We start from the raw sequence: 27,463 nt of genomic DNA on the forward strand, positions 1-27,463 counted from the left end.
GCAGAGCTAGCCTTAACTTTGACCCCAGTAACATCCAGCCAATCACAGGAAAGAACGCGTCGGCCTAACAGCTACTCCACCCAATGAGATAAAGCCCGTGTTGAACATTTACAATCGGGGACGGACGGAAATTAAAATAACATGACTGACGTTTATTAAATATTTGTAATCGTTATAACATATTAGAAATTAGGCATTTATATTGAAATTATTGAATCAGTTAAAAGTGTACATGTTAATCTTGAACTATGCAAGAACCGGTTAAAGAAAAAAAAAAAAAGCAACAGTAATTTACTTTTGCGTATTAGACAGCAGCAATTCTTTAATGATACATTAAGTCTACAAATATTTACTGCAGATTCTTTTTACAGATGGCAATATAAACTGACCCAAAAAAAGAGTAAAACATCTAGAAATTAATGTGTAACTAAAGATTGTGTCAAAGCCACAACTATAGGCTTTTCATCTGATATATTAAGACTTCATTGATGGGCAATTATACAAGCACAGGATTGGTGAAACAAAACCAAAAACATCACATAAATCCACACTACCTCCTATATTAAGGTTCTTTGAATCCCATCTAAGTCTTCTGTAGACTCACATGTCCTTGTAGCAATTCTACATGAAAGCATTTTACACTCAGCACAGTATAATACAGCTCATGTCTGAGGAAAGAGTATATATTTCATCAAAAATGGAAAAATATGAGTCTCCAAGTATTAGATTTATGATCTAGCATAAAAGGGACAAAACACTGTCCTACATTTCAGTCTAAAAATAAACCAACTATACAAACTTGTATAATCATTTAGCAGTTCTTTACCAAAATAACACTACTGCTTTACAGAGTAAAGCAAATATGTCACTTAAGATTAAATTGTTAAAATCAGTTTTATTTTAAAAGATGGAATCCAGATTCAATTTCTTTAAGTATTTACCTATGACCTAATGTATACCTCATCAAGAAACATAATATCTTAATTGCCCCTCATATAGATTTCTGTCAAAAGCAACATATTATGCATCCAAGGTAAACCTGTTCCATTACCCCTGACCCTCACATTTCATATCCTTCTCCTTTTCTTCTTCTCCATCTTGCTCATTTGTTTGGTGCTCAGCACTAGTTTCTTCCACTTCAACTGCCTCCTCTACATGAATCACTGCCTCTGACCCTTGTTCTTCTTGTGTCTCTCCATCCATCCTCTCTGGTTTTCTCTCTTTCTCTGCTGTAGGGAAGATCAGTTCTCCTTCCTGGATGACCTGTTCTGGTGCGGGTTGCCAGGTTGTAGCAGGAGCAGCATCATCCCCCTCTCCGGTGGTGGTTGCTGTGGTGTACTGGTAAAAGTCGTCGGAATCTGCTTGAAACATGACCAAGGCTTGAGCAGTGTGGATCCGAACGTGCTGAGCTAAAGAGGTGGCGTCCAGAAATTTATCGCCACACGAATCACAAGCATACAGGATCTGGGTGTTGGGGTCTGTGGGCAGAAGAAAGTTTGTATGGAAAGTCTTTTATATAATTATGTCATCTTAACAGATCAAAAGTCGATTCTTTTTCAAATCTATTTTAATAAGAAAACAAGACAGGAAATGTCCACGTTCTCAACCAGATTTTGTCCGTGAGCTGATTTTGTTTATAGTTGATGCTTCTCACCAAATAACTTAAAACGGAATGCTTAAATATTAGGTTGATGTAGTGTGGAAAAGTACAAACTGATTCAAGATTTTCATTAATATCTATTGACTAAGTGTTTGAATAATTGATTATTCTAAACTATAATATATAATATATTATTATTTCCCCTCAAAACAGAAAACAGAAGTTTTTTGTAGGTTGTACAAATGAAAACATTTTGTGGTAAAAAAAAAAAAAAAACTTCTTTTTTAAAGTGCCATTTATACCAAATACACTAAATTAAGCTCTTATTATTTATGCATTTAGAAATAAAAGTAAGTGCACCATCTATGGTGTTGATGCCTTACTGTTTAACTCTCTGTAGTCAATATTTTGCAGCGCTCTTCCACTACAAGTCTTTTGGTATACAGGTCCTTCTCAAAATATTAGCATATTGTGATAAAGTTCATTATTTTCTATAATGTAATGATGAAAATTTAACATTCATATATTTTAGATTCATTGCACACTAACTGAAATATTTCAGGTCTTTTATTGTCTTAATACGGATGATTTTGGCATACAGCTCATGAAAACCCAAAATTCCTATCTCACAAAATTAGCATATTTCATCTGACCAATAAAAGAAAAGTTTTTTTAATACAAAAAACGTCAACCTTCAAATAATCATGTACAGTTATGCACTCAATACTTGGTCGGGAATCCTTTGACAGAAATGACTGCTTCAATGCGGCGTGGCATGGAGGCAATCAGCCTGTGGCACTGCTGAGGTCTTATGGAGGCCCAGGATGCTTCGATAGCAGCCTTTAGCTCATCCAGAGTGTTGGGTCTTGAGTTTCTCAACGTTCTCTTCACAATATCCCACAGATTCTCTATGGGGTTCAGGTCAGGAGAGTTGGCAGGCCAATTGAGCACAGCGATACCATGGTCAGTAAACCATTTACCGTATTAAGACAATAAAAGACCTGAAATATTTCAGTTAGTGTGCAATGAATCTAAAATATATGAATGTTAAATTTTCATCATGACATGGAAAATAATGAACTTTATCACAATATGCTAATATTTTGAGAAGGACCTGTATGTCTCTTTGAGTCTCTAGAGACCGCAATTTAACCTGAGTCAAACTTGATGGCGAGTGTCCTTGAAAAGTTTTCTAGTTTTGCCATATATTCTCAGTTGGTTTATTCTAACCCATGAATATGCTTTGAACTAAATCATTAAATTGTAACTCTGGCTGTATGTTTCGGGTTGTTGTGATGCTGGGAGGTGAATCTCCGGCCCTGTCTCAGATATCTTGTAGCCTTTTAGGAGGTTTTCCTCCAGCACTGCCCTGCGTTTAGCTATATCTATCCTCCCATCAACTCAGACCTGCTTCCTTGATCCTGTAACGAGGCAAATTGCAGAAAAGTTCCAAGGGTATCAATTTTTTTGAAGAAGTTTTTATACTTTCCCACACGACACGAATAGTTTACATTTTATCCAAAGACATATCTCTCACCTTTTATGTAAACAAGCAGTTTATCAGAACCTACCATTTTTTTGGTTTTGTTTCCTACATCTATTATTTCATGAGATAAAGCAGAGTACAGATTTTACCTTCTTCTTGCACTTTCTCTACTGCTTTGGTGATTTCAGCTTTCAAAGCCTCTGTTTCATCTGCAGACACCGGGACGACTGTTAACCAACACAGGTCAAAGGTTGATCTTCTGTTGATCTGATTCCTTTCATCTAGTCATTTCCCAAAAAATATGCGTCCTAATGTCTGAGGCATTGGAGTCTGGCTTAAAGATACTGACCTGTGAGCTGAGCTACAGCACTGCCTGCCAGTGCCTCAGTTGCAAGGGTGACGATGTCCTCTGTGGTGACCGTAACTATTTTGATCTCATCTGAAATCCCGCCCTCAGCGCTGTCGTCGCCAGCTTCTTCCACAGTTTCCCCAGTTACCACCAGCCGCTTCATGCCAGCTTTGCCGCGGTGAACAGTCTTAACGTGGGAGCGCAGGTTGTCCACCCGGTTAAAGCCGCGACCACATTTATCACAAAGGAAAGGTTTCTCACCTGAAACAAGACAGAATTAATTTTACAAGCTGTAGCTTTCAAGTGACAATGCTTTGAGAGGAAATAGTCTACAGATTTTCAGCACTACCCCAAAGTGAGTCTTGTAACTAAGTTTCTCCTTACCCGTGTGAATGATGATATGTTTGGACAGATCTCCCACATTCACAAATGCCTTGTTGCACATCTGGCACTTGTGTGGCCGCACGTTGTCATGATGGCGAATGTGATTGGCCAGCTGACTGGACTGCACAAATCTGTTCAGATATCAATTTGGAAATGGTCAGTATTCCTGCCACAGGTTAGGGGAGATACAAAGAAATAACTGTAATAGCTGTATCAGTCTCTTTCAGGCTGAACGTTAGATTAAGCTCAATTTGATCTCTTCTACATTGCACATGAGAGGTTATTGAACCATTAAACATAGGGGCTGATGCAATAGAGGATAAAGGGAAAGGGACAAGCTAGCCACATCTAGGACATGGGGAAAAACTGAAGGGATTCCTACACATTTCTCTAGTCTCTAAAAAGTTTTGTACTTTTCCAGAAGGGTCAACAGGTTGCAGGACGGCCTTTAAATACTGAACCTGCAAAAACCCAAAACTGTGAAGATGGACGGATGGATTGTAATTACAGTAGGTCAGTAGGATTTATGACAATGTGCACATCAGCTGCTAATTATCCTGAAAAAAGCTAAAACATGAACTAAACGACAAATAGGTAACCAGAGAATTACTGCAATATTACAATCAGAACTTCTTGGGCTACACGGTATCAGGAGAACATGTCATTGTGATACTGAATATTTTGGTGACAACAGATGGGGATCTTGAACAAACTGATACAGCGATGAAGAGTTACTTGATTTATGCCGAATATGATCAAGTTGTATGGGTTTATTAAACTGCAGAATGCTATTTTTAAAAAGTTTCTAAAAATATTTAGCGACAATGACATTCCAAACTATGCGGCGGTATCACAGATACCACCTCATAGATACACAGAAACACATGCGAAGGTGTAGAAATTAGGTCAAGGGAGTGGCTATAACTTTATAATGTTTAAAAAAAAACTGTTTATTGATTATTTTCACACAATTGTGAGTAAATTGTTTCAAGATTCCTTTTGTTCTGAAACGTGTTTCCAATTATTGTCAGTTTGGGGCTGAAACGTGTTTCAGTGTGAACACAAGGCCAAAAAGATAAAAAAGTATTTGCATTTTCCCATAACACTGATCTATATGGGACCTGAATGTGCTACTTTTCTGCTCTCTCTTTCACATCTGTCATCTTTGGATGATCTCAGATTTTCTGCCTCAGTTAGATGCAAACTAGATCATGCACAAATTATTTCAGCACTGATCCATGTCTTGTCCAGGTGACCTTTTGCCACAGCGATCACAGACGTAGGGTTTCTCTCCGGTGTGCTGGCGGACATGAGCGATGAGGGAACTGGCCTGGGTGAAAGCTTTGCCGCAGACAAGGCAGACGCATGGTTTTTCTCCTGTAACACATATAACACCGTCTCATATTGGTGGGGAATTATCAATATTAATTGGAGATTTTGAGGGCAGGATAAGGAGAAAATATTGCTACTAAAACATAAAATAACAGACCAGAATGTGACAGGATTACCTGTGTGAATGCGTTCGTGGCGCTGCAGAGCTCCGGGGTCACTAAAAGCTCTCTGACAGTGCGAACACACATATGGTTTCTCCCCGCTGTGAACACGTAGGTGTCTTTTTAGATTTCCTAAAAAGCAGACACCAACCCACAAAGGTTAGACCAGATGACTCAAAGAAACCATATTATGACGTCAACTTCCTTTGAAAACCACATTTTAGAAAACCTAAACGTACGAGGTATTCAATTGTCAAAAAGTGCCGGTTATATGTATGAAACCCTTTTTTTTTTTTCAAAATCGACTCCACATTTGGTTCCTCTGTCGATACCCATACCTAATAATAGAACACATTTCTCCGCATTTCTAAACGACCGCTTTGGTAGAATCATGGAATGGGCCTATTTGGTGAAATGCTTATTGACTTCAACTCATAATTCATGCAAGAAAACATCAAAGAAATGTTGTAGTCAGATGAGACTAAAACAACCACAGTAAAAAAAAAAAAAAAACAATGTGACAGCATCATTCTGATGGGATGCTTTTCTTCAGCAGAGACAATGAAGCTGGTCAGATTTGATGGGAAGATGGATGGAGCTAAATACTCGGCAATCCTGAAAGAAAACCCATTAGAGGCTACAAAAGACTCCAGACTGGAGCTCACAAGCAGGATAACAACCTTACCAAAACCAAAACTACTGACTGGTTAAATCACATATATGATCCAACCTGAATGAGTTTGAACTGTTCTCCAACGATGAATAGGCAACAATTACAGCCTCTAGATGTACAAAGCTGGTAGAGATGTACCCAGAAAATTTGACTAACTAACTGACTGATTACAGATGCATACCACAATTTTCAGATTTTTAAAAACCATGGGAAGTATCCTTCCACTAAGTGTAAGGGTTCTGAAGACAAAAACACCAAGGTTTTTTTCAACTTGTGCTTAAAATTCTCCTTATGAAAGATATAATTCTTTCACCTGATGTGGTAAACTGTTTGCCACACTCCTTACACTTCAGGGGCCCATCTGCAATGTGGATCTTCAAGTGTGCTTTCAGATTTCCCACCTAGTAAGAAAAGGCAAAAAAACCAAAAAAAACAGAAAACAAAAAACTCCTTGATACTTTAGTGTGTTACAAAAAGCTTCAGATGCAAATATAAACTCTTCAGAGCATACTGTCACCTGGTTGAAGCGTTTGTCACAGTGCGGACACTTGTTGCCCTTCTCCGTATCGTGTGTCTCCAGGTGTCGCATCTTGGCCGTGGGGTCGGAGAACGATTTGTCGCAGACGTCGCAGTGGTACGGCTTCTCCCCGCTGTGCACCAGCTGGTGGCGCTTCAGATTGCCTGAAGTCGTGAAAAGCTTGCCGCAGACGTCGCAGCTGTACCGCGCTTCGCCCGTGTGCCGTTTCCGGTGCAGGTTGAGCAGGCTGACCTGGCGGTAGCTCTTCCCGCAGGTGGAGCAGCAATACGGCTTCAGGGGACTGAGAGGAAAACAACGGTGCAATGTAGGATACAAAGTAGGCTGAGCAAAAGGAAGTGTCTATGAAAATGTGAACCTCACCTGTGTGTTTTCTCATGGGCTTTACAAGCTGCAGGGTCAGAGAAAGCCTTGTTGCAGTCCCGACAGCTGAATGGCTTTTCTCCAGTGTGGATACGCATGTGTCTCTTAAAATTACCCGTGTGGGTAAATTTCTTCCCACAGTCCTAAAAAGGACAAAATAAACTACAATCTGAGCTACCAGAACATTGAAAAGGAAAAAAAAAACATAGTGTGCAAACTTCAGTGAAACATTAAACTGACAAATAGTTCATTCCATAGTTAACATTTAAGGAATCTGACCAACTCCTTTGCACACAACTGATAGATCAACATAAAGAAGGGAATATTTGTGAAGTGGAAGGAAAATATTAGATGGTTTTCAAACGTTTTTACCAAACAAAATCTGAAAAGCTTGCGTTTGTACTCTGATACTCTTAAAAGAAAAGAAATCCCTGTAAACAGAGTCCCCCCTGTGTGTGTAAATTCATCTCAATATAAATCCATTCTTTGCAGGCCTCAGAGGTTTGCTAGAGAACATGAGGGAACAATCGACATCACGAAGACAAGGGAGCACAGCAGACAGCTCAGGGAGAATGCTGTGGAGAACTTTAAAGCTGGCTTGGGTTATAAAACAACATCCGAAACTTTAGCCATCTCATGGAGCTCTGCTAAATCCATCATCTGAAAATGGAAAGAGTATTGTAAAACTGCAAAACACTACCTAGACATGGCTATCCACCTAAAATGAAAGGCCAGAGAAGGAGAACAATAATCAGAGAAGCAACTAAGAAGCTCATTGTAACTGTGCAGAGGCTGCAAAGATCCAAAGCTAAGGTGTGAGAGTCTGTTTACATAACCATTAATCTGCAAAAAACAGTACGATTTCATGTTTCCTGAAAGCCATAAAAGGCACACATAGAGGAAGGTGCTCTGGTCAGATAAGACCAAACTCTCAAAATTAAACTCTTTGGCTTGTATAGAAAAACACAACAGCCCCATGGTGAAACATGGTGGTGGCAGCATCATGCTGTGGAGATGCTTTTCTTCAGCAGGGACAGGGAGGTTGTTCAAGAGTTGATGGGAAGGAAAACTTGTCAAAATACCACTTTTTACAAACACATTGCGTCTCACCCCACATTTGTGCGTCACAGAACTGTAAGGCCTAGACTCAGATCGGTTGCTCATAGACGCTGCTTGAGTTTGTCTTCCTTCTTCCTCGCTGTCTCCTTCCCTTTGCTGTTCGAAGTCCTCTTCTGTCTCTCCAACCATCTCTTCATCACCCGTGTCTGGTTCCTGGCTGTCATATACTTCTTCGGGAACTGTCACCTTTCTTTCCTTTTTTGCCTTTGATGGACCTTCATCCTCAGAGTCATTTTCTGGAATGATTAAATTCAAAAGTTTGGTGGAAAGACAAAACCTGAAAAAATTACTACTCAACAGACTTTTGTCATAGTTTCAATATCAAAGGAAGCTGACCTAAAACATCACGCTCACCTGGTGGAAACCTACGTCGAGCAGGTTTGCGGATCCTTCTTCCACGTGAGCTCATGTAGGACAAGCTGCCTGAAGATCTCAGCTGCGGTTCTGCAGATAAATTTGTAGGTTACCAGGATATCACGTTTTAATATTTGTTATGTGCCATTTCTGGCTCATGACATCTCATGAATATGTTTTACTGGGTGTGTAGTCTGCATCTGAGGGGTCATCCTGAAACGTTGTGGCGTTCGATGTAGAGCATTCCTCTTCCTCCTTAACCAGCATCATCTTCTGTGCAGACACCTGAGCGTTTTTGGGGGGTCTTCCACGGCTTGTGTACTTCCTGCCGGGATTAGGCTGAGAAGTAAATTGTTGTGGATCAACACAAATGTCTCTGTTCACATCATCTTCACTCTGTGTATTCTTGCGATCTTCTGTAGGTGTGCTTGCAGGACACTGCTCCACTTGTGCTGCAACCTCCGAAAACTGATTTTCAGCTACGTCCTTCTGCTCTCTTCCACCTGCCTTTTCATCTGGTTTGTCAAAGAAATGCAAGAGATAGGATGTGCTGCGAGTTAAGAATGGGATGGAAAGTCAAATATTCAAATTTCAGCCTCTGGTTGTAAGATGACCTATTGTAAAGAGAAAGACATACTATATTTCAATCAAAAACATTTAGTAAATAGAAAATAAAGTTTTCCAATGATGCTCCCTTTATTGAAAGAAAACCAAAGAAAGGAAGGAATTTTGACCCCGTTCTTTACAGCATTGTTTTTAATTCAACAAAACTGGAAGGTTTGCTAGCATGACCATTCAAGGTCATGCCACTGCGTCTCAATAGGATTTAAACCCTATTTTTTGGAGCCATTTAAAGGTGAGGTGGATTTGCTGGTGTGCTTTGAATCATTGTCCAGCTGTATAGCTCAAGTGGTCTTGAGCTTAAGGTCATGGCTCCATCAGTTATGGTCACGGTCATAGAAGCCATTTTTGCCCTGTCTTATTATTGGTGAACCATGATCTCTGACCTTAACTGAGGCTAGGGAGGCATGCCGTGTTCAGATGTTGTTCTGAGGTCTTTTAAACCTCCTGGATGAGTCTTTGATGACTTCTTGGAGTAATATTGGTAGTAACAGTGGTGAACCATCCCAGGATGGTTCACCATGTTCCATGTTGATGGTTCTCACTGTGGCTCACTGAAGTGCAGAAGCCTTAGAGATGACTGAGACTGATTGGTGTCAATGACTTTGTCTCTCACATGTTCTTGAATTTCTTTAAACAGGTGCGTGGTGGGTTCCATTTGAGGTCTTTTATGGTATTTCATGTTTTTCAGAGAGGTTTACTTCTTAATTCAATGGGTCTGGCTATAGTCACGCCCCGGTGAGACTAGTGCAACAGAACCAAAACAGGGGCTTAATCGGAGTTGATTCATTGTTTAACAATGAGTTAAAAGTTGGGGGATTATAGGTGATAGTTTTTCACCCCTTAACAGAAGGAAACAACATTTGAAAACTGCAATTTGATTTATTACGGTCAACTTTGTCTAATTTTAAAATGTGTATTGTCTAAAACATTTGGGTGTGACAAAAATCACAAATAGAATAAATATTTAAGGAGCGAAAACGTTTTTGTGGCACCGTACACTCATCACGGGCATGAAAGTCAAAAATAAGATGGTCAAAGATCTCTATCTTTCTAGGTTTAAATAATTATCCATTGTACAACTTCAGTAAATTTGAAAAACAAGAACTGGATGAACAAGTTTTTAATATGTTTAGTATTTTTTCTAATCCATCGAGGGTCAAATTTACACAAACACCTCCACCAATGTTTGGGGAAACAGCTCAGCTCAACCCGGATGCTTAATGTACATTTGACATTATTCAGGCTCGATATTTGACCATTCTTCTTCTCAGAATTGGCAATTTATTTAAATTGTTTGGTCTCCTTGCATGGACTTAGCATAATGCATACATTTGTAATAGTGTTGATGTCGGAGCTTTTACAGGAGATTAACGTTAACTTTATCCATTCAAAGCCCAGTTCCAAAGCCAGTATGTTTGGGATCATTGTCCATTAGGAACAGCCAATAATGTCTAAATTTCAACCATCTTGAAGTTGATTTCATCTGTAGTTGAAGAATTTGGAGCTAGTCCTTCCTTACTATTCCACCCACTCTGTGCAATGGACCAGTACTGCTGGCAGATACTGCCCCTTAGCCTGATGCAGCCACCGCCATGCTTGATAGTGTGTGCAGTGTTCCTGGGTTGGAAATACTCATTTTGAATCCTTTAAGCCTACTTCCAATCCTTGTTGCATAATAGCTCAATGAGCAGAAATTGGTTAGTCTGTGTGAGCAGCTGCAGGTTTCAGTTATGCTTGAAGGTGTCGATTTTTCTTTCCTCTTGGTACCCTCTCAGTCCATGTTGATGTAGAAATTGTTCACTTTGCACACTCACACTTGTGTTCCAGCTGCTTTCAGTTCAAACTCAGCTTGGGGGTTCCTGGGTCAAATTTCAACATTCATGACCAAGTTTGTTTAATCTCAAGGTGATAGTTTGGGTCCACTGGTCGAACCCTCAGTACACCTTGGTGCTCCAGCAGGACAATGATCACAAACACACATCAAAGCTGGTTTTGAAATGGGTAAAGCAGGCTAAGATTTGGTTTCTGGACTAGGCACAATCTAGAATCTTAATGAAAACATATGAACTGTGTTTAAAAGTCAGCTTAACACCAGAACAACCAGTTTAAATGGACTCCACTAATTCTGCCAAGAAGATTGGTCAAACACCCAGTCAGCAAAGTGCCATAAGCTTGTTTATGGGTACAATAGATTTACAGTTGCCATCTTGCTAAGGGACATTTAACCAAATATTAGTCGGGTCTGAGCCTTTATGTAGAATTCTGACCCTGAGTGGATTAGAGAAAATTCACAATAAATTCAAACTTGCGCAGACAGTTATCGTTTAAAACAAATCACTGAACTAGTGGGTGGTATTATCATCTTGGACTGAGAAAAAGAACATTTGAAATGCATCTTTAAAACCTTAAATTGATGACGATCTTGCCCATGATTAAAGCTGAAGTGTTAAACTTAAAAGACTGATTAATGAAACACATAAAACTGACAATTTTCTCAACAAATTAGAAAACATCAAAGATGATTGCAGCTAAGTAAAAAACGGACATCCTTAAAAACTAAATTCACACAAAAACTACAAATCTGAATTAGAGCTGCACAATTTATTGAGTGGCAATCATTATTGTTAGGCCTGCAACTATCGATTATTTTGCAAATCGATTAATCTGGTGACTCTTTTTTTGATAAACAAAAATTAATATCGTATAGCAAAAAGTGCTCAACAGGAGATTTTTTTTTTTTTTTACAGAATTTGAACCTGGTGAATCTGAAGCTCTGTCACTAGAGGAGTTCTGGATAGAGAATATTTACAGGCAGAAGGTTTTTCATTTTAAATGCAATATATATATATTTTCTTTCTTGTTCAATTATTGCCTAATTACTGCTCTGAGTGGGTTGTTCTTTCAGCAAAAAGCATGTTATAGAGTCTGTATACACCAGTAAACTATTCCTCGATTACTAAAACTAGTTGACGATTATTTCAATAATTTATTAATAATGATTAATTCAATTAATTGTTTCAGCACCTATTTACGGCTATTAATGTTCTAAATATAGCAAGCGCACCGAAATGCTTGGATCTACCATGCATTCTCACTCTGTATGCCAATATTAAATTAATTAGATGCAATTGTTTGGTCCCCCCCGCACACACACACACACACACACACACACACACACACACACACACACACAAAATTCCAAATATCTGTTGACCTGGCTCATCATCAGGAAGATCCACAGTTATGATGGTTGGAGCTTGATTTGACATCGACTGATAAGCAGAACAAGCATTTATGATTTCCTGCATCTGCAGGAAGTGGGCAACAGACAACACATCCTCAATGTTCTGGGAACTTAAGCTCAGTTTGGAGGTGTACATAAAATCCAACACTTGACCCAAACCTGGGAGAAGAAACAGAAAAATAGAGAGCGGATTAGGAAGCAATGACAAGATAAGCAGCCTTGGTGTTTCTAAAATAGCCAGACAGCTTTCACATCACAGCTAGAACCTACCAGCTGCGTTGCTGATGTCCAAATGCACCACATCCTTCTGATCCAGGAAAAGAGTTCGGAAGTACACGCTGCAAGCCGCCAGGACGGCTTTGTGGGCCTTAAAGTCCACACCGTCCACCACGAAGGTGCAGTCGCAGAGCAGGCCCTGCTTACGCTGCCGGTTAAGCTGCTCCAGAACCTCCCCGCTGTGCCATGGGAACTCCATCGCTGTCAAGGTTCAAAGGTGAGGCCAGAGATTAGCGGGACTGGTTCTGTGTATTTGAAGCACAAAAAGGGACATTATTATGCAACTCCTTTTAACTGAAATCATCTGATTAATGTACCAACTTACCACACTGTATATGTATATATGAATTAGTGTATGAGCAAAAATTTTATTGTATAAATTTGTATAAAAATACCAAAAAACCAAGACAATAAAATTATATAGTAAATATTTCTAAAGCAAAAAATGAATGCTACAAAGGAACGAAATGCTACCTAAAGAACGCAGGTAACAAGCCAATATAATAAAGCCAACTTAAAAGTTGACACAAAGAAGAGAATGTATCAGTTAAATAATCAAAATTAAGTTTAAACCTTTGTAAACTAGTATACAAATACATAAATTCAGACCCGTCCACGTCCCCCGAGGGTAGGCAGCCTCATACTTGCATATGTTTTATTGATCATAAACTCTTCATTTGTTTTAGTTTGTAACCAGTTATGCTATCTATGTCGCGGAAAGGGGTACAAGGGTTAAAAAACAGCTGAGCTACTTTCAAGACATGAATCTATTTTACTCGGAGAAAACTCAGATCTTTACAGTTGGACATAATCATTCACACCTACCTGCTGCCAATGCTGAGCAAGCTCTGCACTGGTGTCAACACAACTCAAGTTTTGTACGGCAGTTTTGGACATTCAAGCCTTGTTTGCTACAGCCACATCTCTCATCTTGGAGATCCAGAAAACTGCTGCTCTGCGTGCAATATTTTGGCTGCATGCTTTCCTTACACATATTGCTAAGCATAACTCATTAATATCACGGTTCCCATGCACCTCTTTTATAGCGATCGGCCTATTTATTTGATTAATAAAGGAATTTCATACAATACTTCCTGTCATTTGACCATACTGAAATTAAGCGTTGATAAAGTTGTGCCGGGGCAAAATACACTTTAAAAATAGATTCCAGTTTATTTCACTAGTTCCTTTTAACCTCCCTGGTCGTAGTGGTGTAACATGTTCAGAGAGAAAAGTGTTGGAGCTTTAGAAAAGATCTCCATGTGAGTGGTTGATTTGCTTCTTTTAATTTAATCAAAAAGAAAAATCAGCTTCATTTTTCAGCCCCTACAAGTCAGACACTATAACACAAAATTGTCATTTTAAAACTCCCACTTTTTGATATTTTACAGAGATCTGTGGACATTAGACAGATCATTTCTGTTTATGTGTTTGATGAATGTCAAACTGCTTCTTCTGTCAAAATGATTGAGCTCATAAAAGAAGAACTTTCTATGAATTCATTAAAAGCAATGTCTTACAGAATCCTATATATGAGCAAAGCCTTTTTCACTACCAGCTGATTTCAACTGATTCAGTTTTAAGTGAATCGTCGTCTTTCTTATTCAAGCCTAGATTGAACAAGACGTAACTTTCTGTCTCACAAATATGTGAAAGATGCATCCTGTCCGAGATCTATGATTTTTTTGGTTTTGTTTTTCTCTGGTTGAAGTTTGGTGGAAAACACTCAACTGGTACATCAATACCTTTGGAAAGATTTTCCATCCAGAAGGTGAACTTGCCAGTTTTGGCTGTTCACACACCACCAGATGGTCACTTTACACATGTTTCTCACATGGAGATGATCATTGCTGAAAAACACTCATATTAAAATTAATGTTTAAACACAGATAAGGAACACGATTCCAGTTATTTAAATGGTGAGACTGAGGTAAAGGGAACTGAAGTATAAATTCTTGGAGATCCAGTGGAGCTTCTTGGCTTATCTGGATACAGTCAGTGCAGGACAGTCATTTTTCCTTTTCATGAAGTTGATGGAGAATCTGTATGTATTGATTGATTATGTAACTGGCAGTCAATTCATATTTTTTATTATTATTTTTTGTTATTTTAATTACCATCTCCAGGTTTGTTTTCTGTCTATTTTGGGGTATATTGTCTTGTATTAAAGGAAAAAAACAAATGTAAAAATTTGACTTTTCTGTAAAATTGGGATCGTTTAAGCCAATAAAGCTATTTGTAATGGATTTCAAAATGCATTAATTTATTGCCATGAACTCTGCTATACTGGAGTCATAATACAGTAAGAAGTAATTTAAGTATGTTTCTCTGAGGGACTGTGCCATTTGAGCTCCAATAACCTGATTGGTAATTAAACTACTGTCTGCATCAACTGATTATCATTTGTTGTCTATTTTGTCAATCATGTGACCTGCATACGTGTTTATAGAGAAGTTTTGATTTGACAAAACCTTCATTAGTTTATATTTTCAGCTAGAAATCAATTGATTTGATACATAGGCACACACTTCATTTACCTGGTCAAGGTCCTTATTTCATCAGAAATTAGAATATCATTCTATCTTAATTACAGAAATGACTTATAGGTTCTCGACCTGTCCAGGGTGTACCCCGCCCATAGACTGCTGGAGATAGGTACCAGCTTCCCAGCAACCCACTATGGAAGAAGCGGTATAGAATATGACGGACTGACTGACTAATAAGTTCTCATTTAAAAACAAAACTACAATGATCTCTGTCTGTTTTATGCTACAGCAACTGATGGGATCTTTTGGTTGAAAACCCGATCAGGCACAAATCAATTACCTGACACTTGTTCTAACCACTAACAAAGCTGACAATTAGAACAAAAACACAATTTGTTGAACGTGCCATTTTTTAAATAAGTTTAGGTTTAAATGTATATGTGGAGGCATACATTACTCCAAATATTAGCTTTTCAAATACTGTAGCTGCCTACATTTCTGACCTACACATAATAGCTTGGTATCATTTAAAGGTTATTTAAGTTCTTTGGATGACATTGCTTGTTTTGAAAAACAATTCTTGAACATGTGGCCAACAAATCTAAATTATGGTTTTCCAAACAATATTTATACAGATCCTTTGCGCAACAGTTTAAAGACAAGTCTTGTGTTTGGATTTTACATTAGCAATCATTTACACGGCCAGTCATTACCTTTAAGTGACCTATTCAGTCAATATACAAGTAAATTACTTAAATGGAAGACTGCTGTTCTTTAGTTTTTTTATGATGATACAAGTTTTAACAAATGAAAAACAATAACTGCACATTATAGCCAGCAAAAATACAGTATAACATGGTAGCGTAACGTGAGGATCGCTAGCAAAAACATGAGCTATATGTTTACGCCAGACGCATCGTATTAAAGTTTCACTTTTGTTCTGGTGATTAAGCGCATGTTTACAGACATAACGCGTGGAGTAAACAGCTCAAGTTTGACAGTGCTACGCATCGATTACAATTCCTCCATCCTTGTAGCTTTGCTATCAGGGATTAATTTAGCGTGCCTACATGCATGTAGAGAAGGAGCAAGATGTCGAACAGGAGATGTCGGGCCTGCCCTCCTCTCCTGTTGTTTTCACGGCTAGCTTCGTCTCTTTACCCTCAATCAGCGCCATTGTTACAGATGAAAAAAAATCTTTATAATTACCTGTTTGTTACGGCTTCCTCACTTCGTCTTCACAGTGTTAAATTCCGCGGTATCGTTTGGTTTCTAATTCAGAAAAAAACCCCGAACCCAATCGAGTTTTTCGGTGATCGATCCTTCCTTGCTAACTGCATCCGTCGCCATCTTCCTCTCTCTGATCGATTGATAGGGACCAGCCGGATGTGCCAGACGAGCAGGCGCAGTGTGAGCACTTGTTAGGCTAACAATGACCACAAGATGGCGCAAGATGTCTGACTTGTAGGTTTTGTATATTATTGTTCATTAAGTCGTTGGCTTTAATGCAGGCAGGAACACATTCCTCAAATGTTAGGTATATTAAATTAATTTACTGTGCAAAAAGGAAAAACTTTACTCATTCCAAGAAGCCAGGCGAGTCATTCAAATACAAAAAGCCTTGTAAACTCAAGAGATAGACCACCTTTTAGTTCACACACTAATCAAAAGACAGCTTTAAATGAAGTCTTCAGGCGAATTGTTACCAGCAGCCTGTCATAAAGGCACAACTTATTCTGCTATTAAAATGACCAAAAACAATACAATTTGAGATACCGGAATTTATTCTCAAAGCCCACAGTGAATGATGATGCATCTCTTATTGTCTACCAGGACTCACATTTAAAGACTAGACTTTACAATACTGGATCCCTGGTTATTAGTTTATTTTCATCTTTTTAGGCTCATTGCTCAAAATGCCATCATAGTCAGGGTCAAGAATCAGACATCAAATGAATAAAGCGAAATAAAAAATGATGAATGAATAAATGAACAACGATATCACCTGAAAGCTTTGGGAAGTCTTGGTCCACAACTAAGTGGAAGATTACAAGAAAATGTGGCTTCCTAAGAGAAAAGGTTAACAAATTGTGTTGCCTAAAAAAAAAGCCATAAAATGTATTCATCATTTCTTACAGTCACATATTTCTACCTCCTGACCCATTCTCCTTCACTGTGCTTGGTGGTCTTTGTTGAGTCCTGTTTATCTCAGTTCCCCTTATTTAATTGTTTTTAATTGTTGCTCTGATTGTAGATGTGGACACATTTAGATGAGCAGTTATTTGTCTTGTGGCCATTTCTTGACTTGTGAAGATCAACAGACTTTTGGCTTACTTAAATGCCATGTTCTCTTATCTTGCCTATTTTGAATACTGGATAAAAGAAATCGGCCTTTGTGTCACATAATATTATACATTGCAACATCAGGGGAAAAAGTTATAAATTGCTATCTAGAAGTTCATTACCACTCAGATAAATTACACAAAATAAAAAATGCATTAGGTTTACTTTGGATTGAATTGTTTGGAATTTCTATAAATGTGGTAGAGCTGTGTTAGTAACTATTGTTATTGATACTAATTTAAGTATCAATATACTTAAATTAGAGGCTGTATTGCCCTGTGATAGCCTGGCAACCTGTCCATAGTGTACCCCGCTTCTCGCCTGTAGACTGCTTGAGATAATCACAAATAGAATAAATATTTAAGGAGCGAAAACCCTGTATGGAAGAAGCAGTATAAAAACTGGATGGATGGATAGTGGCTGTATTTTGCTAAATTATTCTAGATTATGTGTCAGGCCTTAGATTATGCTACTGCAAGAAGACCTACATTTATCTTAAAGGTTCTTGCACATATTTAGTGTGGGGGGGAATAGTTGTGGGGGATGCTGTACAAAAAGTACATTTTTAACACTAACCTTAAAGTTTCTTTCATGTTCGTCATGTTCATTACAAAATGTTCCCAAAAGCAGAATAGAAGCCCTTTATACTCATTGAGCAGTTATTGACCTATATTGATTTTGTGAACAGATGGCCTTGTGGTTGTCACCGTCTACATGTTTGTATATTTTTATCTGGATTTTTTTCTTTTTCAAAGGTATGGTGAAGGATAGTCAGTTTACTCCCAGAGTCCAAAGACTCTGTGTTAATGTAGTGATTTTCAATTAAAATGGACAGTTTACCAATCCTACCTGTATAGAGTGTAATCAATTGGTTGGATAACAGGATCCTGTGGTGTAGATAAGGTGTAGATAATCAGCGCAAAATTGCCCCAGAGTTTCAGCTCTGGGGCAATTGACCACTGACTGCACCCAAATTCAAAAATACTTCATTAATCCCAAACGGAAATTAAATGTTGTTGTAGCTCATATTCTATGGGTTTCTTCAAAGAGTCGTAGATGCTGATAGTTGTGGACAGGAAGGATCTCCTGTAGAATTCAAAGTTTACATAGTTTTAAATTACTGAATTGGAATGAGAAATTCATAAATATGTCCTAAAATGGCAAACAAGGGAACAGATTTATTATAAAGTAAAATATAGTAAGTTTATTTTCTTCTTCCGGAGAAGACTCTCAATACAAATTTAGTGCAACCTCTTTGGTGATACATTTTCTAAACAAATCTCACAAAAAATGATATTTATTTGCAGCCATGTTTATTGTAAGTTTAGTTACAGAAATAAAATAAAAAATATTGATGAAAAAACAGATTTAATATTTTATGAAATGAGGGACTGATTTTTTAACTCGACAAGCGACCTCAGTTGAACTGCTGTCAAACTTTTTCCTATGCTTGTATGTTGATGTACTGAAAATGTGTGTTACATGAGTCAAAACATGAGATATGAATTATATTTTGTTGAACATCAAGTCCTGTCCCATCTTTGAAGTATGTGTGTCAGTTTTAAATTGCATGGATTCTGAATAGGGCATGTGTATTGGGATCAAGGTTGTACAATTCACAGTGTTAAGCTGTGTGATAATGGGGTTTGTTATTCTTGCATCACCTTCTTGATTTTTTTGTATATTTAAGGATCAACTGATAATCTGGGAAGGAAATTTCATTGCTCTATGAGAACCCCCATGCAGTCATATCATAAGCAGCTGAATTAATCAAAAACTAGGTCATGACAAATAGTTTCACTTTTGGTGTCAATCTTTCAGCATGCTGAGGTGTGTGTAGTGAGCGTCAGTTCTGTAGCTGTGCCGTGCGGTTTAGATGTGTGAAAGCTGCGGCTCTCTTGCAGAGCAATGTTTGGACATGTCCAAACATTGCTCTGCAGCTTGGCTTACCATAGCTGATGATCAAATTGTGTCTGCTACGGTGTTTATTTTCCATGGAATCATGTCTTCCTATGCCATTAAAATAAAAGACAAATATGTGACCAGGGAATGATGTAATAAAATGGCTGTTCAACTGATGTGTGTGTGTGTGTGATTGAAGTTGTGTACCAATTATTCTCCTGGTGTAAGTTCATTTACCTACTCCTGGTGTTTCTGAACATGTGATTTGACTTTTTTGAGTCTATGTTTGACAAATCATATCCTTATCCAATGCAGGACTTGGGTGTAGCTTCATTAAAGCAGTGGTTGAAGTGTAAGAATAACAATAAGGACAAAAGCACAGGGATTAGCGTTAAAATCACAAAGTGGTGGGTTTGTGCTGAGAAAGTCGATCCATCTCTAGATTTTGATTTCGGTGCGAAAGGTCTGTACGAGCTCATGCTTGGCCGGCTGCCTGCACGCCCGGACTGTCAGAGTGCCCTCTGGACCCAGGGATGATGTCACCGAGGTGGGGTCTACATCCTCAGGAAGTTGGCACTTGTGGGTGAAAGTGTTCATGACTGAACCATCCTGGGCCAACTGCAGAAAGAGAGAGGATATTATAAAGGACAAATGATGTAGTTTGTTTCTCATATTGTAGTTTATATACACTGTCCACCTTTTCTGCGCGGACTTCTATCTGGTTGTTGGATGTCGTTACAATCACATCCTCTGGAGAGAAGTCTCGCACGTCGACTGTAAACTGGTACGAATCATCAATAGTTTTGACATTTCCAGCTCCACCTGAAATCAACAGATAAAGAGCATAAAAGATGCTGGATTCCAACAAAGTACAGTTAAACTCGTTGACAGGTACTGGTACCCTTGTTCATCAACATGTGAAGAAATAATTGTTTTTAACAAAATCATCAATTGACTAAAGTTTGACACCAATAATAATTCTTATAGACTAAATGTAACTACTGCATTTTTAAATGTATAATTTTTTTTTTTATCAGAGTTTATGAGTTTTTCAAACCTATAGTGAGTAATGGCTTTCTGTTACCCTGGGATGACGTGACATCAAGACCTCTTAGCTACTGGCCACTCTGCTGGACGAGGAACCAATATTTATATTGTCACCACAGAGTGAGCAGGATGGTGAGGGAAATAAAATAAAACTCTCCAAAGCTCACTGTTTGACATTACAACCCTTAGACATCATCTACACGCCAACATGTTTGGAGAGCATACCAAAGAAAAGCCTTTTTTTGTTCTACTGTTAAAAACAAAAACATATGTAGTTGGCTAAACTCTACCTAAACTATGCTTGGTCAGATTAGACCATTGTTGAGCTTTTTTTTTACCCCAAACACAGGTGGGGATGGCATAAAACATAAAACAAATGACAAATATGAATAAAAACACCTCCTCTCCACTGTTAAGTATGGTAGCACAACTTTTGTGCTCGTCCAAAGGCCCTGGGAATCATTTTAGAGAGCATGGCATTGTAGACTCGGAAATACCAGGAGATTTCAAATGTAGAAATGGTTCACTGATCCATAATCAACCTTTTTCTATATCACAGACCTCTGATCTTAATCCAATTGTAAACCTGTGTGGTGAGCTGAACAGAAGGAGAGCATGGAAAAGACCAAGTGATGTTTAGCTGTCTAAAGAGGGCTACTCAAAGCATTTACAGCAGGTGTGTCAATAATTGTGCCACAAGTGACTTTCTTGAACACATTTCTTAACATGGGATTTTTCCCCCTATTAAACACATTTACTTAACTTAGGGGTTGTAAATATCTCAAATGCTCAAGATTAACATTTTAGATGAATAGTTTTTATTATACTCTGATAAATTAATAAAGAGAAATAAATAAATAAAAGATTATCTTATTTCAAGGCTTTTTTCACATCTTCACCAGAATGAACCAATAATTGTAGTTAGCACTTTATGTCTCTCCATGATTAATAATGCACATTAACGTAGCATTCGTTTTGTCCTTGGCAACAAAAGGCAGGACTCATCTATTATAATACTTTCACCTGGAACCATGTATGTTTTCATGATCGCAATCAATATTTTGAAGTGGTTGAACATAAGAAGTTTGATCCTTTTTCCCCATTTCCAACCCTAGCCATATCACCAGAAATAGAAAACTGAAAAGACAGAAGTCGTTTTTAATGGGTGCATCATTTTGAACCTACTGCATTAAAGTTCATAAGCAACAAACACCAAACATGAGAAAAGTCGACAAGTGGAGAAATGGAGAAAATGAGTGGGACAAGGCCTGCAGAAAAAGATCTACAGGAGATAAACAGTATCTAAGAGTCTTGTCTTTAAGAAAACATTTGGCAAATACCCAGTTGACCACCTGCTGTATGCCAAGTTTTTAACTAGCATTTCGTTGGGATTCACCCTTTCTGTGCGAAGGTAGTGTTTTCAGTTTGCCAATCTGTGCCATCCTTAGCACTTTTAATCTATTGCAAATAGAAACTAGATCAAAGTGTGTGTCTGTGAATCATTTCAGTTCAATTCAGTGTTATTTATTTAGTGCAAGTTCACAACACGTCGTCTCGAGGTCAATTCAGTCGAATCATACAGATTTCAAATCAGGCATACATTCCAATTAATTCTAACTATAATGAATGCTGGTATTAAAAATGCCAAAATGTCTGGTACAGACAAAACGTTAGTTCATCTCTGGGATATAGGAGCTATTTCATGCCTGAATGATTCATAAGTGAGAGCAAGCTAACAGACAAAAACATTTTTGTTTAAATGGTCTGATATTGAAATGAAATTGGCACACCCCAGATTCCACCTTTTTACTTTTTTTAAATTACAGTTTAAAAATCCCATAAATTCTACAGTTTGGAGGACATATTCTTTGCTTTTCCATGACTGTAGATTATCTCTTTTTTGTTGTTTTTAGTAATTGTCATCAACTTGTGTGTATGCAGTTAAAATCATATATTCACTGGATAACAGGACTCCATTGGGGCACAAAAAGGTCCTGGGTGCACAGCCCAGCCTGGAATTGGTGTGTTCTCTCTGTGCAAGCAAGGGTTCTCTCCGGGTACTCTGGCTTCCTGCAACAGTCTAAAAACAAGACTGTTAATTAGTTACTCTAAATTGACCTCAGGTATGAGTGTCTGAGAGGATGGTTGGTATTTTGTCCTGTGTGCAACTCTTACCCAATGACTGCTGGAGATAGGCACCAGCTCCCCTGTGACCTTACAAGGGCAAGCAAGTAACGAAAATGGATGGATAAATGTAAGTATAAAAACCCGTTTTTTTTCTCACTAAACCTTTCCTGTTTTGGATCAGTGAGAATCATCAAAACTGTTTCTATTTCCTAAAGGCCAGAATAACAAGAGAATTTTTTAAAATAATTTTCAAGGCTATCAAAACATTTCTAAATCAGATTTTACATAATATATAAAATTCCAAATAATAATATTATGAATCTGTCAGCTTCTGATAAATTAATTCACAGCATCTAAGTTAAATGGAGGTACACCTGTGGATGTATTCAAGACAACACCTCAAACAAAATGCCTTCTTGTATGACATCATAAAAAAATCGAAACAACAAGGCAAGATATCAGCAACAGATTAGTGGACCTTCACAAGATGAACCTTTGGGTTGTAGGGGACTCTTAATGCTTTCATGGCATAATTCACCTTTAGGATGTTTTCTTACACATTGGATTTATTGGCATACTGATACATTGTGCTCTTCCCAGTTGAAGGTTATCATCACTTTAACAAATTCTGATGCTTTTATTGGTTGGAAAGAATAAATGGCTAAAAGCATTTGCTGTTAGTGTTGTTAAATGGAAAAATAAATTACACCCCTTTGGTAGGCATCAAATAAGGCTGTAATCTTGTTTTTGTATTCACCACAAGGTACAATTTCCAGATGCCTGAAGGTGTCACATTTATCTGTTCAAACAAGTACATGTAAGTACAAAAGACCATGGACATGTCGAACCATAATACTGTTCAAAAAGGAATCAGGTTCTGTGTCCCAGAACACAAGGACAAAGTCCTTAATGTTTGAAGACATGTCCTGTGTTCTGATAAAAATACAAATAAATGTGTTTTGGCCATAATGACCATTGTTACATTAGGAGGAAAAAGAGAGAAGTTTGCAAGCCATTCAAACTATATAGTATGGTGGTGGCAGCATCATGCTGTGGGGGTGATTTGCTAAAGTAGAGACTGCTGTATTTTATAAAATACATGGGATCACGAGGAAAGAACATTTAACAGATTAGCTACATTGTAAAAGCCTGAGCACAAATGGGTCTTCCAAATGGACAATGACACTAATCACATGGCCAGACTAGTTATAAAGTGGCTTGAGGATAACAAACACAGTGTTTTGAAGTGGCCACCTAACAGCTCTGATCTCAGTCCCATAAAACACCTAAGAGCAGAGATGAAAATGTGTATGTGAGCAAAGCAGCTTACAAACCTGACTTAGTTCCACCTTTCAGGAGGAATGGGCCAAAATTCCAGCAAATCATTTTGAGAAGCCTATGAGAGCATAAGCAGTTGTACCCGATACTAAGAACATGTATGAAAACGTTTAAGTTTGAAAAAAGCAAAAGATCAAATTAAATACAAATTACAAATCTTGAAAAAAATAATAACTTTGAAACTTTGAAAATAGAAATATTTTTTTCCTTACTGTCCTGAAACAGTTTGGAAAAGGTTATTCTGATAAATTAATATCTGGTTTCAACTGTTCTAATCACTTATTTTCACTCCATTTTGGTGCTTTTTTAACATTCGACACAGCTGAGATATTATGTCTTCTTTATGTCCTTCTTTGTTCGCACGCCCCAAAAACAGTCATTGTAGAAATGCAGTGTGCGATAACTGTAGCACTTCTTGCATGAAACAGCACCCTGGATGAGCCCCTTCTTCAGCCGCCACCTAAGGAATTAAAATGGAATAAACCACCTAAATTCTAGGGCTGGATAAAATGCAGTCCAGTCCCGGACAAAGCATCTGAAATAGTCTCCATACTCTCAGCAGCAAGCAGGGAATACCTTTCTCAATTGATTGCATATGCATAAAATCAATAAAAAAAACTTGTTTAAGTTGCAACTCATAGATAAGTTATATTTTTTTCATCAGGTGCTTGCGTCTCCCCTTTCTAATACCATCCCGGGTAACTGCCAATATGGGCCTTATCAAAAACCCTCCCTGGGTGGGATCTTAAAACTAACAAGCTGGTATCAATCAGATGAATGAAGCTGCTGGGAAGTTCAGTCCAACAGAAAGAAAGCTATTAGCTGCTGCCTTAGAGGCTTTACTTCCCCCATTCTCCCTCTACATTACAAACACCACGGCTTTGTGCAACAATGGCTCATCTTTCTGATACTGATCAGTAAGAGTAGGATAGGCTTTTCTGTGCACATGCACTGCTTTTGTCTGTCTAAAAGACGCTCCCTGCCAAATGTATAAAAAACTAAGGCTAAGAGCATTTCAGACCCAGGTTTCAGAATTTGTAACTGTATGTGCTGTGATGTGTAGCTTAATGAAATCAACTGATCCACTAAAGCACTAGAAACGGGTTTATGATAGCAGAGAAAAAGGATTGAATATTTTTCATGTCTGGCAATTCCTCTTGATTTCTGGGTTAACTGAAGCACTGCGTGTCACAACTCTGTTCTGTGTGCCAATGTCAGCGTGTGTACTCTGACTTCATATGTGCAGGTTAATTTCAGTATGTGACATCATTTTAACTCTCTCTCTCTCTCTTTATCTGTGTGTGTGTGTGTGTGTGTGTGTGGACACTGATCACCCAGCAACCATTTGGTAATTTCTTATGCAGGCGTCATCCCAGATACTCAGTGTGTGAAGTCACACAGCCGGGAGTCTATCCAGGATTTCTGCTTTCAGACGCGTACAGCGCCTTGCAAACATTCATGTATTCTATTGGGATTTTATGTGACAGACCAACACAAAGTAAGGTATAATTACAAAATGGAAGGAAAATGACAAGTGATTTTCTAAATATGTGTGCAAATAAAAATCTGAAAAACATGATGTACTTTTTTATTCAGCCCCACTGACTCAATACTTTGTAGAACCACCTTTTGCTGTGCTATTATTATTTTATTCTTTGCAAAATAGCTGAAACTCAGCCAGATTAATTGGAGAGCATTTGTGAACATCAATTTTCAAGACTTGCCACAAATTCTCAACTGGATTTAGGTCAGCGTCATTTTAACACATAAATAGGCTTTAATCTTAACAATTTTTTTGTAGCTCTGGTTTTATGTTTTGGGTCTTTGTCTTGCTGGAAGGTAAACCTCCACCCCAGTCTCAAGACCTTTGCAGCCTCTGACAGGTTTCCGTTCAGCATTGTCCTGCATTATGCTCTATTAACTGTGACAAGCTTTCCTCTCCCTGCTGTAGAAAAATTATCCCAACAGCATGATGTTGCCACCACCATATATCACCTTGGAGATGGTATGCCCAGGGTGATATGCAGTTTTCTCAGCAAATAGCATTTTTTGCATGTGGGGAAAAAAAAGTTTAATTTTAGCCTTACCTAACCAGAGCACCTTCTCCCCATGTTTACTGTGTCCTCTACATGTATTGCAGGAATTTTCACACAATACTTGTTGGAGCTTTTTCATAAAGGCCAGATTTGTTGAGTGCACGACTTCTCATTTTGTCAATAGATTCTCCCGAGTGAGCTGTGGATCTCCGCAGCTCCTCCCAGAGTTACCATGGACTCCTGGTTGATCCTCTGAGTAATGCTGTCCTCATTAAGCCTTTCGGTTTAGGTGGACAGTTGTATTATGGTAGGTTTGCAGTTCTATCACAGTTTGTCCATTTTCAAGCATCGCAGGATGTTATTTTTGAACCTAACCATGCTTTAAAGTTCTCCACTACTTTATCGCTGACTTATCTGCTGTGTTACTATGTCCTCTTGATGTTGTTTTTTCCCACTTTATTTAGAGGTATCAGTTTGAAAGGGGGACAATACCGAAAACCATTTGCTCTTTTCCCTCCACTTCAAATTTATGCTCTACTTTGTACTGGTCTATCACAAAAAACCCTTCACTCTTTCAAGTTCAAAAGATGTGAATACTTTTACAAGCCACTGTATACCGTTATGTGGTGTGTACTGTTTCAAACAATCCTACTGTGACCTTGGACCAATAGAGGACATTAGCTATGAGTTTATGTAACGTTCCTATGTCAGATATTGACACTTGTATCTTGTATGTGCACCAACACCCAACTAGTTCACACCACCTGGAGGCATTACTGAGCCCAAGGACAAACCAGAAACATTAAAGTGAAATGCCTCATGGTCATACTTTGTATTTCAGTCAAATAGTGCAGGAAAAAACTGGAATGAAAAAGGGCTTCTGATAAAAACTGTGTTCAATCACATCTGCTTTATTGCATCAGTTGCACCATGGCTAAAGTCTTGCATATGAAAGCTTTTGTTCACTCACATCAGACACATGAGACTCAGTCCTGCCTCTGCCACCTATAACATATTTTATCACCACTTTGTAAGGAAGAATAACACACTGTATTTAAAGTGTTTCCAGACATAAATCACCTTTACAGTTACAGCTGCATTTTACTCTTTTTTTCATAACATTTTGGTGTTTACAAAATGAGCTTCAAAGGCCTAAAATTCCCTCCCAACTTACTGGAAAATCCCAACGCATCGGTCCCAGGCCTTATGAAGGAGCCAAAGTCCTCAGTGAACAGCCCCCGGCTTTTCTCCATGTATGGGTTGCAAGAGGACGAGGTTGAGGACGAAGTCTGGTGGAAACTGCGCTCCGATCGATAGGCGGAGGAGTTGGTCACACTCATGGATGGTTGCAAGTGCTGGATAAGGCAGAGGGGGAGAGTAGAAGGAGTAAAGAAGGAGGCGGAGAGAAACTGATTCTTTCTGGAGCAGCTCCGGGAGGCCTAAAAAAAAATAAAAATCACTCTTTTTTTTCTCTTATATGATCTCCTTGTATGTCTATTTCCTTTTCTTCTTTCTGACTGATTGTCCAGCTCCCCTAAAGCCCAGTACTCCTGGCCTTTATATACTGGTCCGTCTCGTGCATGTTTGGGAGGTGGCAAGTGTCACAGCTCATCTGGAAAAGGCTCATAGTGTTCTATTTTTATCATGAGACGCACAGGGGGATGAAGAGGAGAGTCTGTGGTTG

At 38.4% G+C, this 27,463-nt stretch overlaps 2 protein-coding genes across 4 annotated transcripts; both read right to left on the reverse strand.

The window, feature by feature from the left end:
* Positions 1-290: 290 nt before the first annotated feature.
* zbtb17 (zinc finger and BTB domain containing 17) lies at positions 291-16,363 on the reverse strand. Of its 3 annotated transcripts, none has more exons than XM_047376071.1 (15): positions 16,196-16,363; positions 12,495-12,701; positions 12,195-12,383; positions 8,539-8,871; positions 8,357-8,446; positions 7,994-8,238; positions 6,884-7,026; positions 6,503-6,803; positions 6,299-6,386; positions 5,328-5,444; positions 5,076-5,196; positions 3,820-3,950; positions 3,436-3,696; positions 3,236-3,313; positions 291-1,478 (listed from the first exon to the last, which is right to left on the reverse strand). In XM_047376071.1, exons 2-15 carry the CDS (start codon positions 12,697-12,699, stop codon positions 1,048-1,050), a joined length of 2,733 nt encoding a protein of 910 aa, XP_047232027.1. In that variant the 5' UTR covers positions 12,700-12,701; positions 16,196-16,363; the 3' UTR covers positions 291-1,047. The 3 variants fall into 3 exon arrangements, with proteins under 3 accessions (XP_047232027.1, XP_047232034.1, XP_047232020.1); XM_047376078.1 differs by having other exon boundaries at positions 3,236-3,295; positions 12,495-12,745; XM_047376064.1 differs by having other exon boundaries at positions 12,495-12,745.
* A 2,262-nt stretch (positions 16,364-18,625) lies between these two features.
* hspb7 (heat shock protein family, member 7 (cardiovascular)) lies at positions 18,626-27,397 on the reverse strand. The gene is made up of 3 exons (XM_047381353.1): positions 26,954-27,397; positions 19,929-20,053; positions 18,626-19,849 (listed from the first exon to the last, which is right to left on the reverse strand). Exons 1-3 carry the CDS (start codon positions 27,117-27,119, stop codon positions 19,670-19,672), a joined length of 471 nt encoding a protein of 156 aa, XP_047237309.1. The 5' UTR covers positions 27,120-27,397; the 3' UTR covers positions 18,626-19,669.
* Between the last annotated feature and the right edge of the window lie 66 nt (positions 27,398-27,463).

The sequence above is a fragment of the Girardinichthys multiradiatus genome, chromosome 1 (genome assembly GCF_021462225.1).
Source record: "Girardinichthys multiradiatus isolate DD_20200921_A chromosome 1, DD_fGirMul_XY1, whole genome shotgun sequence".
Taxonomy (NCBI): domain Eukaryota; kingdom Metazoa; phylum Chordata; class Actinopteri; order Cyprinodontiformes; family Goodeidae; genus Girardinichthys; species Girardinichthys multiradiatus.

Excerpts from the sequence above, each read along its gene's own strand:
- zbtb17 (XM_047376071.1), bottom strand. The coding sequence starts at position 12,699 with ATGGAGTTCCCATGGCACAGCGGGGAGGTTCTGGAGCAGCTTAACCGG. Across the intron at positions 6,387-6,502 it reads GTGACAAACGCTTCAACCAG|GTGGGAAATCTGAAAGCACA; the intron begins GTGACAGTATGC and ends TTTTCTTACTAG. Across the intron at positions 5,197-5,327 it reads CCACGAACGCATTCACACAG|GAGAAAAACCATGCGTCTGC; the intron begins GTAATCCTGTCA and ends TATGTGTTACAG.
- hspb7 (XM_047381353.1), bottom strand. The coding sequence starts at position 27,119 with ATGAGTGTGACCAACTCCTCCGCCTATCGATCGGAGCGCAGTTTCCAC. Across the intron at positions 20,054-26,953 it reads CGATGCGTTGGGATTTTCCA|GTGGAGCTGGAAATGTCAAA; the intron begins GTAAGTTGGGAG and ends TGTTGATTTCAG. Across the intron at positions 19,850-19,928 it reads TAGAAGTCCGCGCAGAAAAG|TTGGCCCAGGATGGTTCAGT; the intron begins GTGGACAGTGTA and ends CTCTTTCTGCAG.